Source organism: Pseudophryne corroboree, chromosome 2 (genome assembly GCF_028390025.1).
Source record: "Pseudophryne corroboree isolate aPseCor3 chromosome 2, aPseCor3.hap2, whole genome shotgun sequence".
In the NCBI taxonomy this organism is placed as follows: domain Eukaryota; kingdom Metazoa; phylum Chordata; class Amphibia; order Anura; family Myobatrachidae; genus Pseudophryne; species Pseudophryne corroboree.
In genome coordinates this window covers 13,659,050-13,676,238 of record NC_086445.1, presented here as the reverse complement: position 1 = coordinate 13,676,238, position 17,189 = coordinate 13,659,050, and the positions used below count along the sequence as shown (strand labels likewise).

General features: G+C 46.4%; 1 protein-coding gene across 2 annotated transcripts in view; it reads left to right on the top strand.

The window, feature by feature from the left end:
* The first annotated feature begins 2 nt into the window (after window positions 1-2).
* The window catches only part of LOC134992844 (uncharacterized), a 132,671-nt gene continuing 115,484 nt past the window's right edge, over window positions 3-17,189 (top strand). The window contains exons 1-2 of one of the 2 annotated variants that reach the window (XM_063950815.1): window positions 3-203; window positions 1,027-1,100. In XM_063950815.1, the coding sequence (XP_063806885.1) occupies window positions 1,031-1,100 (70 nt within the window). In that variant the 5' untranslated portion in view covers window positions 3-203; window positions 1,027-1,030. The remainder of the gene's footprint in view (window positions 204-1,026; window positions 1,101-17,189) is intronic. The other variant, XM_063950814.1, reaches the window with a different exon arrangement.

The window sequence follows — 17,189 nt, the reverse complement described above, 5'->3', positions numbered from 1 at the left end:
CAAGGATTCTCACATGTGCTAAGGAATTGTCTTATGCTCCAGGTCTCCTCAAACATGGCCGCCGCCCTCCCAACAGAGTGTGACTGAGTTCCCTTACCCCTGCCCCTGTAATACTACCTACCTCACTGCTCTGCAGGCAGCACTCAGGAGGGGCTGTGCTGGGTATGAGCTGTTCTGCAGGAGGAGTGGGCTGTGTGTTATCTGTGGGTACTGCAGGAGGAGTGGGCTGTGTGCTATCTGTGGGTACTGCAGGAGGAGTGGACTGTGTGTTATCTGTGGGTACAGCAGGAGGAGTGGGCTGTGTGTTATATGCTGTGGGTACTGCAGAAGGGGTGGACTGTGTGTTATCTGTGGGTACTGCAGGAGGAGTGGGCTGTGTGCTATCTGTGGGTACTGCAGGAGGAGTGGGCTGTGTGTTATATGCTGTGGGTACTGCAGAAGGAGTGGGCTGTGTGTTATCTGTGGGTACTGCAGAAGGAGTGGGCTGTGGGTACTGCAGAAGGAGTGGGCTGTGTGTTATCTGTGGGTACTGCAGGAGGAGTGGACTGTGTGTTATCTGTGGGTACTGCAGGAGGAGTGGGCTGTGTGTTATCTGTGGGTACTGCAGAAGGAGTGGGCTGTGTGTTATGTGCTGTGGGTACAGCAGGAGGAGTGGGCTGTATGTTATCTGTGGGTACTGCAGGAGGAGTGGGCTGTGTGTTATATGCTGTGGGTACAGCAGGAGGAGTGGGCTGTGTGTTATATGCTGTGGCTACTGCAGGAGGAGTGGGCTGTGTGTTATATGCTGTGGGTACAGCAGGAGGAGTGGGCTGTATGTTATCTGTGGGTACTGCAGGAGGAGTGGGCTGTGTGTTATATGCTGTGGGTACAGCAGGAGGAGTGGGCTGTGTTATATGCTGTGGGTACTGCAGAAGGAGTGGGCTGTGTGTTATGTGCTGGGGGTACAGCAGGAGGAGTGGGCTGTATGTTATCTGCTGTGGGTTCTACAGTAGGAGTAGACAGTGTTGTCTTCTGTGTATTTTGCAGTGGGATGGCGGCAGCTACTTGGTCTGAACGGGTCCTGAAGCTGGTGGTAGATCTCAACAACCTGCATCGTGGAGGTGAGAGGGGTCTACTGTGTATGTGCTGTGATGTCCTGATGCCACCCTATACATCGGGTATATACAGTGTATGTGATGTCCTGATGCCACCCTATACATCGGGTATATACAGTGTATGTGATGTCCTGATGCCACCCTATACATCGGGTATATACAGTGTATGTGATGTCCTGATGCCACCCTATACATCGGGTATATACAGTGTATGTGATGTCCTGATGCCACCCTATACATCGGGTATATACAGTGTATGTGATGTCCTGATGCAGTACTGGAAGTTTTAATTCTTTTTAATACAACACATTTTGATACTTTATTGATATGATATAAAATAAGAAAAAGATCTCAATACCCACATGTGATATAGATACCTTTATTATTACCACATGTGATGTATTATATGCCCCTTATTATAAAGGGGTCATGTAAAGTGAAATATAAAATCAGATAGGGACAGAATAACGTGTAAGAAAAAAAATAAATTTGTGTGAATAAAGATATTTGTTAAAAGAAAATGCTGGTACGCTGTCTTTATTTTATGAATTAATGAATTACTGGGTAATCGTTAAAACAACCAATGACTGTTTCTGCCAGTGATTGTTGTTTTAAAGATTACCCAGTAATTCATTAATTCATAAAATAAAGACAGCGTACCAGCATTTTCTTTTAACAAATATCTTTATTCACACAAATTTAATTTTTTTCTTACACGTTATTCTGTCCCTATCTGATTTTATATTTCACTTTACATGACCCCTTTATAATAAGAGGCATATAATACATCACAAGTGGTAATAATAAAGGTATCTATATCACATGTGGGTATTGAGATCTTTTTCTTCTTTTATATCATATCAATAAAGTATCAATTTGTTGTATTAAAAAGAAATAAAACTTCTTGTGTAAGGGAATGAGGGCTGCTATCTAAAGTTGATTTACTTTTTCTTCTTTAAATCTATATATGTGTATTTAAATCAACAAGCAGCACCAATCATATGCATTTGTGTTGAAATATTTGTTTAGACAACACAAATTGTTATTCCATTTATATTCCCTATATAATATCATTTATTTAAAACCTGGTGCGGGAGCTTCTGTAATTCGAAAAACTGATGTAGTACTGTGCACATCACCCTATACACCCCCAGTACATAGTGTATATACAGTGTATGTGATGTCCTGATGCAGTACTGTGCACATCACCCTATACACCCCCAGTACATAGGGTATATACAGTGTATGTGATGTCCTGATGCAGTACTGTGCACGTCACCCTATACACCCCCAGTACATAGGGTATATACAGTGTATGTGATGTCCTGATGCGGTACTGTGCACGTCACCCTATACACCCCCAGTACATAGGGTATATACAGTGTATGTGATGTCCTGATGCGGTACTGTGCACGTCACCCTATACACCCCCAGTACATAGGGTATATACAGTGTATGTGATGTCCTGATGCCAACCTATATACCCCCAGTACATAGGGTATATACAGTGTCTGTGATGTCCTGATGCCAACCTATATACCCCCAGTACATAGGGTATATACAGTATATGTGATGTCCTGATGTAGTGCTGTGCACGTCACCCTATACACCCCCAGTACATAGGGTATATACAGTGTATGTGATGTCCTGATGTAGTACTGTGCACATCACCCTATACACCCCCAGTACATAGGGTATATACAGTGTATGTGATGTCCTGATGCGGTACTGTGCACGTCACCCTATACACCCCCAGTACATAGGGTATATACAGTGTATGTGATGTCCTGATGCGGTACTGTGCACGTCACCCTATACACCCCCAGTACATAGGGTATATACAGTGTATGTGATGTCCTGATGCCAACCTATATACCCCCAGTACATAGGGTATATACAGTGTCTGTGATGTCCTGATGCCAACCTATATACCCCCAGTACATAGGGTATATACAGTATATGTGATGTCCTGATGTAGTGCTGTGCACGTCACCCTATACACCCCCAGTACATAGGGTATATACAGTGTATGTGATGTCCTGATGTAGTACTGTGCACATCACCCTATACACCCCCAGTACATAGGGTATATACAGTGTATGTGATTTCCTGATGCAGTACTGTGCACGTCACCCTATACACCCCCAGTACATAGGGTATATACAGTGTATGTGATGTCCTGATGTAGTACTGTGCACATCACCCTATACACCCCCAGTACATAGGGTATATACAGTGTATGTGATGTCCTGATGCGGTACTGTGCACGTCACCCTATACACCCCCAGTACATAGGGTATATACAGTGTATGTGATGTCCTGATGCGGTACTGTGCACGTCACCCTATACACCCCCAGTACATAGGGTATATACAGTGTATGTGATGTCCTGATGCCAACCTATATACCCCCAGTACATAGGGTATATACAGTGTCTGTGATGTCCTGATGCCAACCTATATACCCCCAGTACATAGGGTATATACAGTATATGTGATGTCCTGATGTAGTGCTGTGCACGTCACCCTATACACCCCCAGTACATAGGGTATATACAGTGTATGTGATGTCCTGATGTAGTACTGTGCACATCACCCTATACACCCCCAGTACATAGGGTATATACAGTGTATGTGATGTCCTGATGCAGTACTGTGCACGTCACCCTATACACCCCCAGTACATAGGGTATATACAGTGTATGTGATGTCCTGATGCGGTACTGTGCACGTCACCCTATACACCCCCAGTACATAGGGTATATACAGTGTCTGTGATGTCCTGATGCCAACCTATATACCCCCAGTACATAGGGTATATACAGTATATGTGATGTCCTGATGTAGTGCTGTGCACGTCACCCTATACACCCCCAGTACATAGGGTATATACAGTGTATGTGATGTCCTGATGCGGTACTGTGCACGTCACCCTATACACCCCCAGTACATAGGGTATATACAGTGTATGTGATGTCCTGATGTAGTACTGTGCACGTCACCCTATACACCCCCAGTACATAGGGTATATACAGTGTATGTGATGTCCTGATGCGATACTGTGCACGTCACCCTATACACCCCCAGTACATAGTGTATATACAGTGTATGTGATGTCCTGATGCAGTACTGTGCACGTCACCCTATACACCCCCAGTACATAGGGTATATACAGTGTATGTGATGTCCTGATGTAGTACTGTGCACGTCACCCTATACACCCCCAGTACATAGGGTATATACAGTGTATGTGATGTCCTGATGCAGTACTGTGCACGTCACCCTATACACCCCCAGTACATAGGGTATATACAGTATGTGTGATGTCCTGATGCAGTACTGTGCACATCACCCTATACACCCCCAGTACATAGGGTATATACAGTGTATGTGATGTCCTGATGCAGTACTGTGCACGTCACCCTATACACCCCCAGTACATAGGGTATATACAGTGTATGTGATGTCCTGATGCGGTACTGTGCACGTCACCCTATACACCCCCAGTACATAGGGTATATACAGTGTATGTGATGTCCTGATGCGGTACTGTGCACGTCACCCTATACACCCCCAGTACATAGGGTATATAAAGTGTATGTGATGTCCTGATGCGGTACTGTGCACGTCACCCTATACACCCCCAGTACATAGGGTATATACAGTGTATGTGATGTCCTGATGCAGTACTGTGCACGTCACCCTATACACCCCCAGTACATAGGGTATATACAGTGTATGTGATGTCCTGATGTAGTACTGTGCACGTCACCCTATACACCCCCAGTACATAGGGTATATACAGTGTATGTGATGTCCTGATGCGGTACTGTGCACGTCACCCTATACACCCCCAGTACATAGGGTATATACAGTGTATGTGATGTCCTGATGCGGTACTATGCACGTCACCCTATACACCCCCAGTACATAGAGTATATACAGTGTATGTGATGTCCTGATGCGGTACTGTGCACGTCACCCTATACACCCCCAGTACATAGGGTATATACAGTGTATGTGATGTCCTGATGCAGTACTGTGCACGTCACCCTATACACCCCCAGTACATAGGGTATATACAGTATATGTGATGTCCTGATGCGGTACTGTGCACGTCACCCTATACACCCCCAGTACATAGTGTATATACAGTGTATGTGATGTCCTGATGTAGTACTGTGCCCGTCACCCTATACACCCCCAGTACATAGGGTATATACAGTGTATGTGATGTCCTGATGCGGTACTGTGCACGTCACCCTATACACCCCCAGTACATAGGGTATATACAGTGTATGTGATGTCCTGATGCAGTACTGTGCACGTCACCCTATACACCCCCAGTACATAGGGTATATACAGTGTATGTGATGTCCTGATGCGGTACTGTGCACGTCACCCTATACACCCCCAGTACATAGGGTATATACAGTATATGTGATGTCCTGATGCAGTACTGTGCACGTCACCCTATACACCCAGTACATAGGGTATATACAGTGTATGTGATGTCCTGATGCGGTACTGTGCACGTCACCCTATACACCCCCAGTACATAGGGTATATACAGTGTATGTGATGTCCTGATGCAGTACTGTGCACGTCACCCTATACACCCCCAGTACATAGGGTATATACAGTGTATGTGATGTCCTGATGTGGTACTGTGCACGTCACCCTATACACCCCCAGTACATAGTGTATATACAGCGTATGTGATGTCCTCATGCGGTACTGTGCACGTCACCCTATACACCCCCAGTACATAGGGTATATACAGTGTATGTGATGTCCTGATGCGGTACTGTGCACGTCACCCTATACACCCCCAGTACATAGTGTATATACAGTGTATGTGATGTCCTGATGTAGTACTGTGCACGTCACCCTATACACCCAGTACATAGGGTATATACAGTGTATGTGATGTCCTGATGCAGTACTGTGCACGTCACCCTATACACCCCCAGTACATAGGGTATATACAGTGTATGTGATGTCCTGATGCAGTACTGTGCACGTCACCCTATACACCCCCAGTACATAGGGTATATACAGTGTATGTGATGTCCTGATGCTGTACTGTGCACGTCACCCTATACACCCCCAGTACATAGGGTATATACAGTGTATGTGATGTCCTGATGCAGTACTGTGCACGTCACCCTATACACCCCCAGTACATAGTGTATATACAGTGTATGTGATGTCCTGATGCGGTACTGTGCACGTCACCCTATACACCCCCAGTACATAGGGTATATACAGTGTATGTGATGTCCTGATGCGGTACTGTGCACGTCACCCTATACACCCCCAGTACATAGGGTATATACAGTGTATGTGATGTCCTGATGTAGTACTGTGCACGTCACCCTATACACCCAGTACATAGGGTATATACAGTGTATGTGATGTCCTGATGCGGTACTGTGCACGTCACCCTATACACCCCCAGTACATAGGGTATATACAGTGTATGTGATGTCCTGATGTAGTACTGTGCACGTCACCCTATACACCCCCAGTACATAGGGTATATACAGTGTATGTGATGTCCTGATGCGGTACTGTGCACGTCACCCTATACACCCCCAGTACATAGTGTATATACAGTGTATGTGATGTCCTGATGCAGTACTGTGCACGTCACCCTATACACCCCCAGTACATAGGGTATATACAGTGTATGTGATGTCCTGATGCGGTACTGTGCACGTCACCCTATACACCCCCAGTACATAGGGTATATACAGTGTATGTGATGTCCTGATGCGGTACTGTGCACGTCACCCTATACACCCCCAGTACATAGGGTATATACAGTGTATGTGATGTCCTGATGCCAACCTATATACCCCCAGTACATAGGGTATATACAGTGTCTGTGATGTCCTGATGCCAACCTATATACCCCCAGTACATAGGGTATATACAGTATATGTGATGTCCTGATGTAGTGCTGTGCACGTCACCCTATACACCCCCAGTACATAGGGTATATACAGTGTATGTGATGTCCTGATGTAGTACTGTGCACATCACCCTATACACCCCCAGTACATAGGGTATATACAGTGTATGTGATGTCCTGATGCAGTACTGTGCACGTCACCCTATACACCCCCAGTACATAGGGTATATACAGTGTATGTGATGTCCTGATGCGGTACTGTGCACGTCACCCTATACACCCCCAGTACATAGGGTATATACAGTGTCTGTGATGTCCTGATGCCAACCTATATACCCCCAGTACATAGGGTATATACAGTATATGTGATGTCCTGATGTAGTGCTGTGCACGTCACCCTATACACCCCCAGTACATAGGGTATATACAGTGTATGTGATGTCCTGATGCGGTACTGTGCACGTCACCCTATACACCCCCAGTACATAGGGTATATACAGTGTATGTGATGTCCTGATGTAGTACTGTGCACGTCACCCTATACACCCCCAGTACATAGGGTATATACAGTGTATGTGATGTCCTGATGCGATACTGTGCACGTCACCCTATACACCCCCAGTACATAGTGTATATACAGTGTATGTGATGTCCTGATGCAGTACTGTGCACGTCACCCTATACACCCCCAGTACATAGGGTATATACAGTGTATGTGATGTCCTGATGTAGTACTGTGCACGTCACCCTATACACCCCCAGTACATAGGGTATATACAGTGTATGTGATGTCCTGATGCAGTACTGTGCACGTCACCCTATACACCCCCAGTACATAGGGTATATACAGTATGTGTGATGTCCTGATGCAGTACTGTGCACATCACCCTATACACCCCCAGTACATAGGGTATATACAGTGTATGTGATGTCCTGATGCAGTACTGTGCACGTCACCCTATACACCCCCAGTACATAGGGTATATACAGTGTATGTGATGTCCTGATGCGGTACTGTGCACGTCACCCTATACACCCCCAGTACATAGGGTATATACAGTGTATGTGATGTCCTGATGCGGTACTGTGCACGTCACCCTATACACCCCCAGTACATAGGGTATATACAGTGTATGTGATGTCCTGATGCGGTACTGTGCACGTCACCCTATACACCCCCAGTACATAGGGTATATACAGTGTATGTGATGTCCTGATGCGGTACTGTGCACGTCACCCTATACACCCCCAGTACATAGGGTATATACAGTGTATGTGATGTCCTGATGCAGTACTGTGCACGTCACCCTATACACCCCCAGTACATAGGGTATATACAGTGTATGTGATGTCCTGATGTAGTACTGTGCACGTCACCCTATACACCCCCAGTACATAGGGTATATAAAGTGTATGTGATGTCCTGATGCGGTACTGTGCACGTCACCCTATACACCCCCAGTACATAGGGTATATACAGTGTATGTGATGTCCTGATGCGGTACTGTGCACGTCACCCTATACACCCCCAGTACATAGGGTATATACAGTGTATGTGATGTCCTGATGTAGTACTGTGCACGTCACCCTATACACCCCCAGTACATAGGGTATATACAGTGTATGTGATGTCCTGATGCGGTACTGTGCACGTCACCCTATACACCCCCAGTACATAGGGTATATACAGTGTATGTGATGTCCTGATGCGGTACTATGCACGTCACCCTATACACCCCCAGTACATAGAGTATATACAGTGTATGTGATGTCCTGATGCGGTACTGTGCACGTCACCCTATACACCCCCAGTACATAGGGTATATACAGTGTATGTGATGTCCTGATGCAGTACTGTGCACGTCACCCTATACACCCCCAGTACATAGGGTATATACAGTATATGTGATGTCCTGATGCGGTACTGTGCACGTCACCCTATACACCCCCAGTACATAGTGTATATACAGTGTATGTGATGTCCTGATGTAGTACTGTGCCCGTCACCCTATACACCCCCAGTACATAGGGTATATACAGTGTATGTGATGTCCTGATGCGGTACTGTGCACGTCACCCTATACACCCCCAGTACATAGGGTATATACAGTGTATGTGATGTCCTGATGCAGTACTGTGCACGTCACCCTATACACCCCCAGTACATAGGGTATATACAGTGTATGTGATGTCCTGATGCGGTACTGTGCACGTCACCCTATACACCCCCAGTACATAGGGTATATACAGTATATGTGATGTCCTGATGCAGTACTGTGCACGTCACCCTATACACCCAGTACATAGGGTATATACAGTGTATGTGATGTCCTGATGCGGTACTGTGCACGTCACCCTATACACCCCCAGTACATAGGGTATATACAGTGTATGTGATGTCCTGATGCAGTACTGTGCACGTCACCCTATACACCCCCAGTACATAGGGTATATACAGTGTATGTGATGTCCTGATGTGGTACTGTGCACGTCACCCTATACACCCCCAGTACATAGTGTATATACAGCGTATGTGATGTCCTCATGCGGTACTGTGCACGTCACCCTATACACCCCCAGTACATAGGGTATATACAGTGTATGTGATGTCCTGATGCGGTACTGTGCACGTCACCCTATACACCCCCAGTACATAGTGTATATACAGTGTATGTGATGTCCTGATGTAGTACTGTGCACGTCACCCTATACACCCAGTACATAGGGTATATACAGTGTATGTGATGTCCTGATGCAGTACTGTGCACGTCACCCTATACACCCCCAGTACATAGGGTATATACAGTGTATGTGATGTCCTGATGCAGTACTGTGCACGTCACCCTATACACCCCCAGTACATAGGGTATATACAGTGTATGTGATGTCCTGATGCTGTACTGTGCACGTCACCCTATACACCCCCAGTACATAGGGTATATACAGTGTATGTGATGTCCTGATGCAGTACTGTGCACGTCACCCTATACACCCCCAGTACATAGTGTATATACAGTGTATGTGATGTCCTGATGCGGTACTGTGCACGTCACCCTATACACCCCCAGTACATAGGGTATATACAGTGTATGTGATGTCCTGATGCGGTACTGTGCACGTCACCCTATACACCCCCAGTACATAGGGTATATACAGTGTATGTGATGTCCTGATGTAGTACTGTGCACGTCACCCTATACACCCAGTACATAGGGTATATACAGTGTATGTGATGTCCTGATGCGGTACTGTGCACGTCACCCTATACACCCCCAGTACATAGGGTATATACAGTGTATGTGATGTCCTGATGTAGTACTGTGCACGTCACCCTATACACCCCCAGTACATAGGGTATATACAGTGTATGTGATGTCCTGATGCGGTACTGTGCACGTCACCCTATACACCCCCAGTACATAGTGTATATACAGTGTATGTGATGTCCTGATGCAGTACTGTGCACGTCACCCTATACACCCCCAGTACATAGGGTATATACAGTGTATGTGATGTCCTGATGCGGTACTGTGCACGTCACCCTATACACCCCCAGTACATAGGGTATATACAGTGTATGTGATGTCCTGATGCAGTACTGTGCACGTCACCCTATACACCCCCAGTACATAGTGTATATACAGTGTATGTGATGTCCTGATGCGGTACTGTGCACGTCACCCTATACACCCCCAGTACATAGGGTATATACAGTGTATGTGATGTCCTGATGCGGTACTGTGCACGTCACCCTATACACCCCCAGTACATAGGGTATATACAGTGTATGTGATGTCCTGATGCGGTACTGTGCACGTCACCCTATACACCCCCAGTACATAGGGTATATACAGTGTATGTGATGTCCTGATGCAGTACTGTACACGTCACCCTATACACCCCCAGTACATAGGGTATATACAGTGTATGTGATGTCCTGATGCGGTACTGTGCACGTCACCCTATACACCCCCAGTACATAGGGTATATACAGTGTATGTGATGTCCTGATGCGGTACTGTGCACGTCACCCTATACACCCCCAGTACATAGGGTATATACAGTGTATGTGATGTCCTGATGCAGTACTGTGCACGTCACCCTATACACCCCCAGTACATAGGGTATATACAGTGTATGTGATGTCCTGATGTAGTACTGTGCACGTCACCCTATACACCCCCAGTACATAGGGTATATACAGTGTATGTGATGTCCTGATGTGGTACTGTGCACGTCACCCTATACACCCCCAGTACATAGTGTATATACAGTGTATGTGATGTCCTGATGCGGTACTGTGCACGTCACCCTATACACCCCCAGTACATAGGGTATATACAGTGTATGTGATGTCCTGATGCGGTACTGTGCACGTCACCCTATACACCCCCAGTACATAGGGTATATACAGTGTATGTGATGTCCTGATGTAGTACTGTGCACGTCACCCTATACACCCCCAGTACATAGGGTATATACAGTGTATGTGATGTCCTGATGCTGTACTGTGCACGTCACCCTATACACCCCCAGTACATAGGGTATATACAGTGTATGTGATGTCCTGATGTAGTACTGTGCACGTCACCCTATACACCCCCAGTACATAGGGTATATACAGTGTATGTGATGTCCTGATGCAGTACTGTGCACGTCACCCTATACACCCCCAGTACATAGGGTATATACAGTGTATGTGATGTACTGATGCTGTACTGTGCACGTCACCCTATACACCCCCAGTACATAGGGTATATACAGTGTATGTGATGTCCTGATGCGGTACTGTGCACGTCACCCTATACACCCCCAGTACATAGGGTATATACAGTGTATGTGATGTCCTGATGCGGTACTGTGCACGTCACCCTATACACCCCCAGTACATAGGGTATATACAGTGTATGTGATGTCCTGATGCGGTACTGTGCACGTCACCCTATACACCCCCAGTACATAGGGTATATACAGTGTATGTGATGTCCTGATGTAGTACTGTGCACGTCACCCTATACACCCCCAGTACATAGTGTATATACAGTGTATGTGATGTCCTGATGCAGTACTGTGCACGTCACCCTATACACCCCCAGTACATAGGGTATATACAGTGTATGTGATGTCCTGATGCAGTACTGTGCACGTCACCCTATACACCCCCAGTACATAGGGTATATACAGTGTATGTGATGTCCTGATGCGGTACTGTGCACGTCACCCTATACACCCCCAGTACATAGGGTATATACAGTGTATGTGATGTCCTGATGTAGTACTGTGCACGTCACCCTATACACCCCCAGTACATAGGGTATATACAGTGTATGTGATGTCCTGATGCAGTACTGTGCACGTCACCCTATACACCCCCAGTACATAGGGTATATACAGTGTATGTGATGTCCTGATGCGGTACTGTGCACGTCGCCCTATACACCCCCAGTACATAGGGTATATACAGTGTATGTGATGTCCTGATGCGGTACTGTGCATGTCACCCTATACACCCCCAGTACATAGGGTATATACAGTGTATGTGATGTCCTGATGCGGTACTGTGCACGTCACCCTATACACCCCCAGTACATAGGGTATATACAGTGTATGTGATGTCCTGATGCGGTACTGTGCACGTCACCCTATACACCCCCAGTACATAGGGTATATACAGTGTATGTGATGTCCTGATGCGGTACTGTGCACGTCACCCTATACACCCCCAGTACATAGGGTATATACAGTGTATGTGATGTCCTGATGCGGTACTGTGCACGTCACCCTATACACCCCCAGTACATAGTGTATATACAGTGTATGTGATGTCCTGATGCAGTACTGTGCACGTCACCCTATACACCCCCAGTACATAGGGTATATACAGTGTATGTGATGTCCTGATGCAGTACTGTGCACGTCACCCTATACACCCCCAGTACATAGTGTATATACAGTGTATGTGATGTCCTGATGCAGTACTGTGCACGTCACCCTATACACCCCCAGTACATAGGGTATATACAGTGTATGTGATGTCCTGATGCAGTACTGTGCACGTCACCCTATACACCCCCAGTACATAGGGTATATACAGTGTATGTGATGTCCTGATGCAGTACTGTGCACGTCACCCTATACACCCCCAGTACATAGGGTATATACAGTGTATGTGATGTCCTGATGTAGTACTGTGCACGTCACCCTATACACCCCCAGTACATAGTGTATATACAGTGTATGTGATGTCCTGATGCAGTACTGTGCACGTCACCCTATACACCCCCAGTACATAGGGTATATACAGTGTATGTGATGTCCTGATGCGGTACTGTGCACGTCATACACCCCCAGTACATAGGGTATATACAGTGTATGTGATGTCCTGATGCTGTACTGTGCACGTCACCCTATACACCCCCAGTACATAGGGTATATACAGTGTATGTGATGTCCTGATGCGGTACTGTGCACGTCACCCTATACACCCCCAGTACATAGGGTATATACAGTGTATGTGATGTCCTGATGCTGTACTGTGCACGTCACCCTATACACCCCCAGTACATAGGGTATATACAGTGTATGTGATGTCCTGATGCGGTACTGTGCACGTCACCCTATACACCCCCAGTACATAGGGTATATACAGTGTATGTGATGTCCTGATGCTGTACTGTGCACGTCACCCTATACACCCCCAGTACATAGGGTATATACAGTGTATGTGATGTCCTGATGTAGTACTGTGCACATCACCCTATACACCCCCAGTACATAGTGTATATACAGTGTATGTGATGTCCTGATGCAGTACTGTGCACGTCACCCTATACACCCCCAGTACATAGGGTATATACAGTGTATGTGATGTCCTGATGTAGTACTGTGCACATCACCCTATACACCCCCAGTACATAGGGTATATACAGTGTATGTGATGTCCTGATGCAGTACTGTGCACGTCACCCTATACACCCCCAGTACATAGGGTATATACAGTGTATGTGATGTCCTGATGCAGTACTGTGCACGTCACCCTATACACCCCCAGTACATAGGGTATATACACTGTATGTGATGTCCTGATGCTGTACTGTGCACGTCACCCTATACACCCCCAGTACATAGGGTATATACAGTGTATGTGATGTCCTGATGCAGTACTGTGCACGTCACCCTATACACCCCCAGTACATAGGGTATATACAGTGTATGTGATGTCCTGATGCAGTACTGTGCACGTCACCCTATACACCCCCAGTACATAGGGTATATACAGTGTATGTGATGTCCTGATGTAGTACTGTGCACGTCACCCTATACACCCCCAGTACATAGTGTATATACAGTGTATGTGATGTCCTGATGTAGTACTGTGCACGTCACCCTATACACCCCCAGTACATAGGGTATATACAGTGTATGTGATGTCCTGATGCGGTACTGTGCACGTCACCCTATACACCCCCAGTACATAGGGTATATACAGTGTATGTGATGTCCTGATGCGGTACTGTGCACGTCACCCTATACACCCCCAGTACATAGGGTATATACAGTGTATGTGATGTCCTGATGCGGTACTGTGCACGTCACCCTATACACCCCCAGTACATAGGGTATATACAGTGTATGTGATGTCCTGATGCGGTACTGTGCACGTCACCCTATACACCCCCAGTACATAGGGTATATACAGTGTATGTGATGTCCTGATGCGGTACTGTGCACGTCACCCTATACACCCCCAGTACATAGGGTATATACAGTGTATGTGATGTCCTGATGCTGTACTGTGCACGTCACCCTATACACCCCCAGTACATAGGGTATATACAGTGTATGTGATGTCCTGATGCTGTACTGTGCACGTCACCCTATACACCCCCAGTACATAGTGTATATACAGTGTATGTGATGTCCTGATGCAGTACTGTGCACGTCACCCTATACACCCCCAGTACATAGGGTATATACAGTGTATGTGATGTCCTGATGCGGTACTGTGCACGTCACCCTATACACCCCAGTACATAGGGTATATACAGTGTATGTGATGTCCTGATGCGGTACTGTGCACGTCACCCTATACACCCCCAGTACATAGGGTATATACAGTGTATGTGATGTCCTGATGCGGTACTGTGCACGTCACCCTATACCCCCCAGTACATAGGGTATATACAGTGTATGTGATGTCCTGATGCGGTACTGTGCACATCACCCTATACACCCCAGTACATAGGGTATATACAGTGTATGTGATGTCCTGATGCGGTACTGTGCATGTCACCCTATACACCCCCAGTACATAGGGTATATACAGTGTATGTGATGTCCTGATGCGGTACTGTGCATGTCACCCTATACACCCCCAGTACATAGGGTATATACAGTGTATGTGATGTCCTGATGCGGTACTGTGCACGTCACCCTATACACCCCCAGTACATAGGGTATATACAGTGTATGTGATGTCCTGATGCAGTACTGTGCACGTCACCCTATACACCCCCAGTACATAGTGTATATACAGTGTATGTGATGTCCTGATGCAGTACTGTGCACGTCACCCTATACACCCCCAGTACATAGTGTATATACAGTGTATGTGATGTCCTGATGCAGTACTGTGCACGTCACCCTATACACCCCCAGTACATAGGGTATATACAGTGTATGTGATGTCCTGATGCGGTACTGTGCACGTCACCCTATACACCCCCAGTACATAGGGTATATACAGTGTATGTGATGTCCTGATGCGGTACTGTGCACGTCACCCTATACACCCCCAGTACATAGGGTATATACAGTGTATGTGATGTCCTGATGCAGTACTGTGCACGTCACCCTATACACCCCCAGTACATAGGGTATATACAGTGTATGTGATGTCCTGATGCAGTACTGTGCACGTCACCCTATACACCCCCAGTACATAGGGTATATACAGTGTATGTGATGTCCTGATGCAGTACTGTGCACGTCACCCTATACACCCCCAGTACATAGGGTATATACAGTGTATGTGATGTCCTGATGTAGTACTGTGCACGTCACCCTATACACCCCCAGTACATAGGGTATATACAGTGTATGTGATGTCCTGATGCAGTACTGTGCACGTCACCCTATACACCCCCAGTACATAGGGTATATACAGTGTATGTGATGTCCTGATGCGGTACTGTGCACGTCACCCTATACCCCCAGTACATAGGGTATATACAGTGTATGTGATGTCCTGATGCTGTACTGTGCACGTCACCCTATACACCCCCAGTACATAGGGTATATACAGTGTATGTGATGTCCTGATGCTGTACTGTGCACGTCACCCTATACACCCCCAGTACATAGGGTATATACAGTGTATGTGATGTCCTGATGCAGTACTGTGCACGTCACCCTATACACCCCCAGTACATAGGGTATATACAGTGTATGTGATGTCCTGATGCGGTACTGTACACGTCACCCTATACACCCCCAGTACATAGTGTATATACAGTGTATGTGATGTCCTGATGCGGTACTGTGCACGTCACCCTATATACCCCCAGTACATAGGGTATATACAGTGTATGTGATGTCCTGATGCGGTACTGTGCACGTCACCCTATACACCCCCAGTACATAGGGTATATACAGTGTATATGATGTCCTGATGCAGTACTGTGCACGTCACCCTATATACCCCCAGTACATAGGGTATATACAGTGTATGTGATGTCCTGATGTAGTACTGTGCACGTCACCCTATACACCCAGTACATAGGGTATATACAGTGTATGTGATGTCCTGATGCAGTACTGTGCACGTCACCCTATACACCCCCAGTACATAGTGTATATACAGTGTATGTGATGTCCTGATGTAGTACTGTGCACGTCACCCTATACACCCCCAGTACATAGGGTATATACAGTGTATGTGATGTCCTGATGCGGTACTGTGCACGTCACCCTATACACCCCCAGTACATAGGGTATATACAGCGTATGTGATGTCCTGATGCTGTACTGTGCACGTCACCCTATACACCCCCAGTACATAGGGTATATACAGTGTATGTGATGTCCTGATGCAGTACTGTGCACGTCACCCTATACACCCCCAGTACATAGGGTATATACAGTGTATGTGATGTCCTGATGCGGTTCTGTGCACGTCGC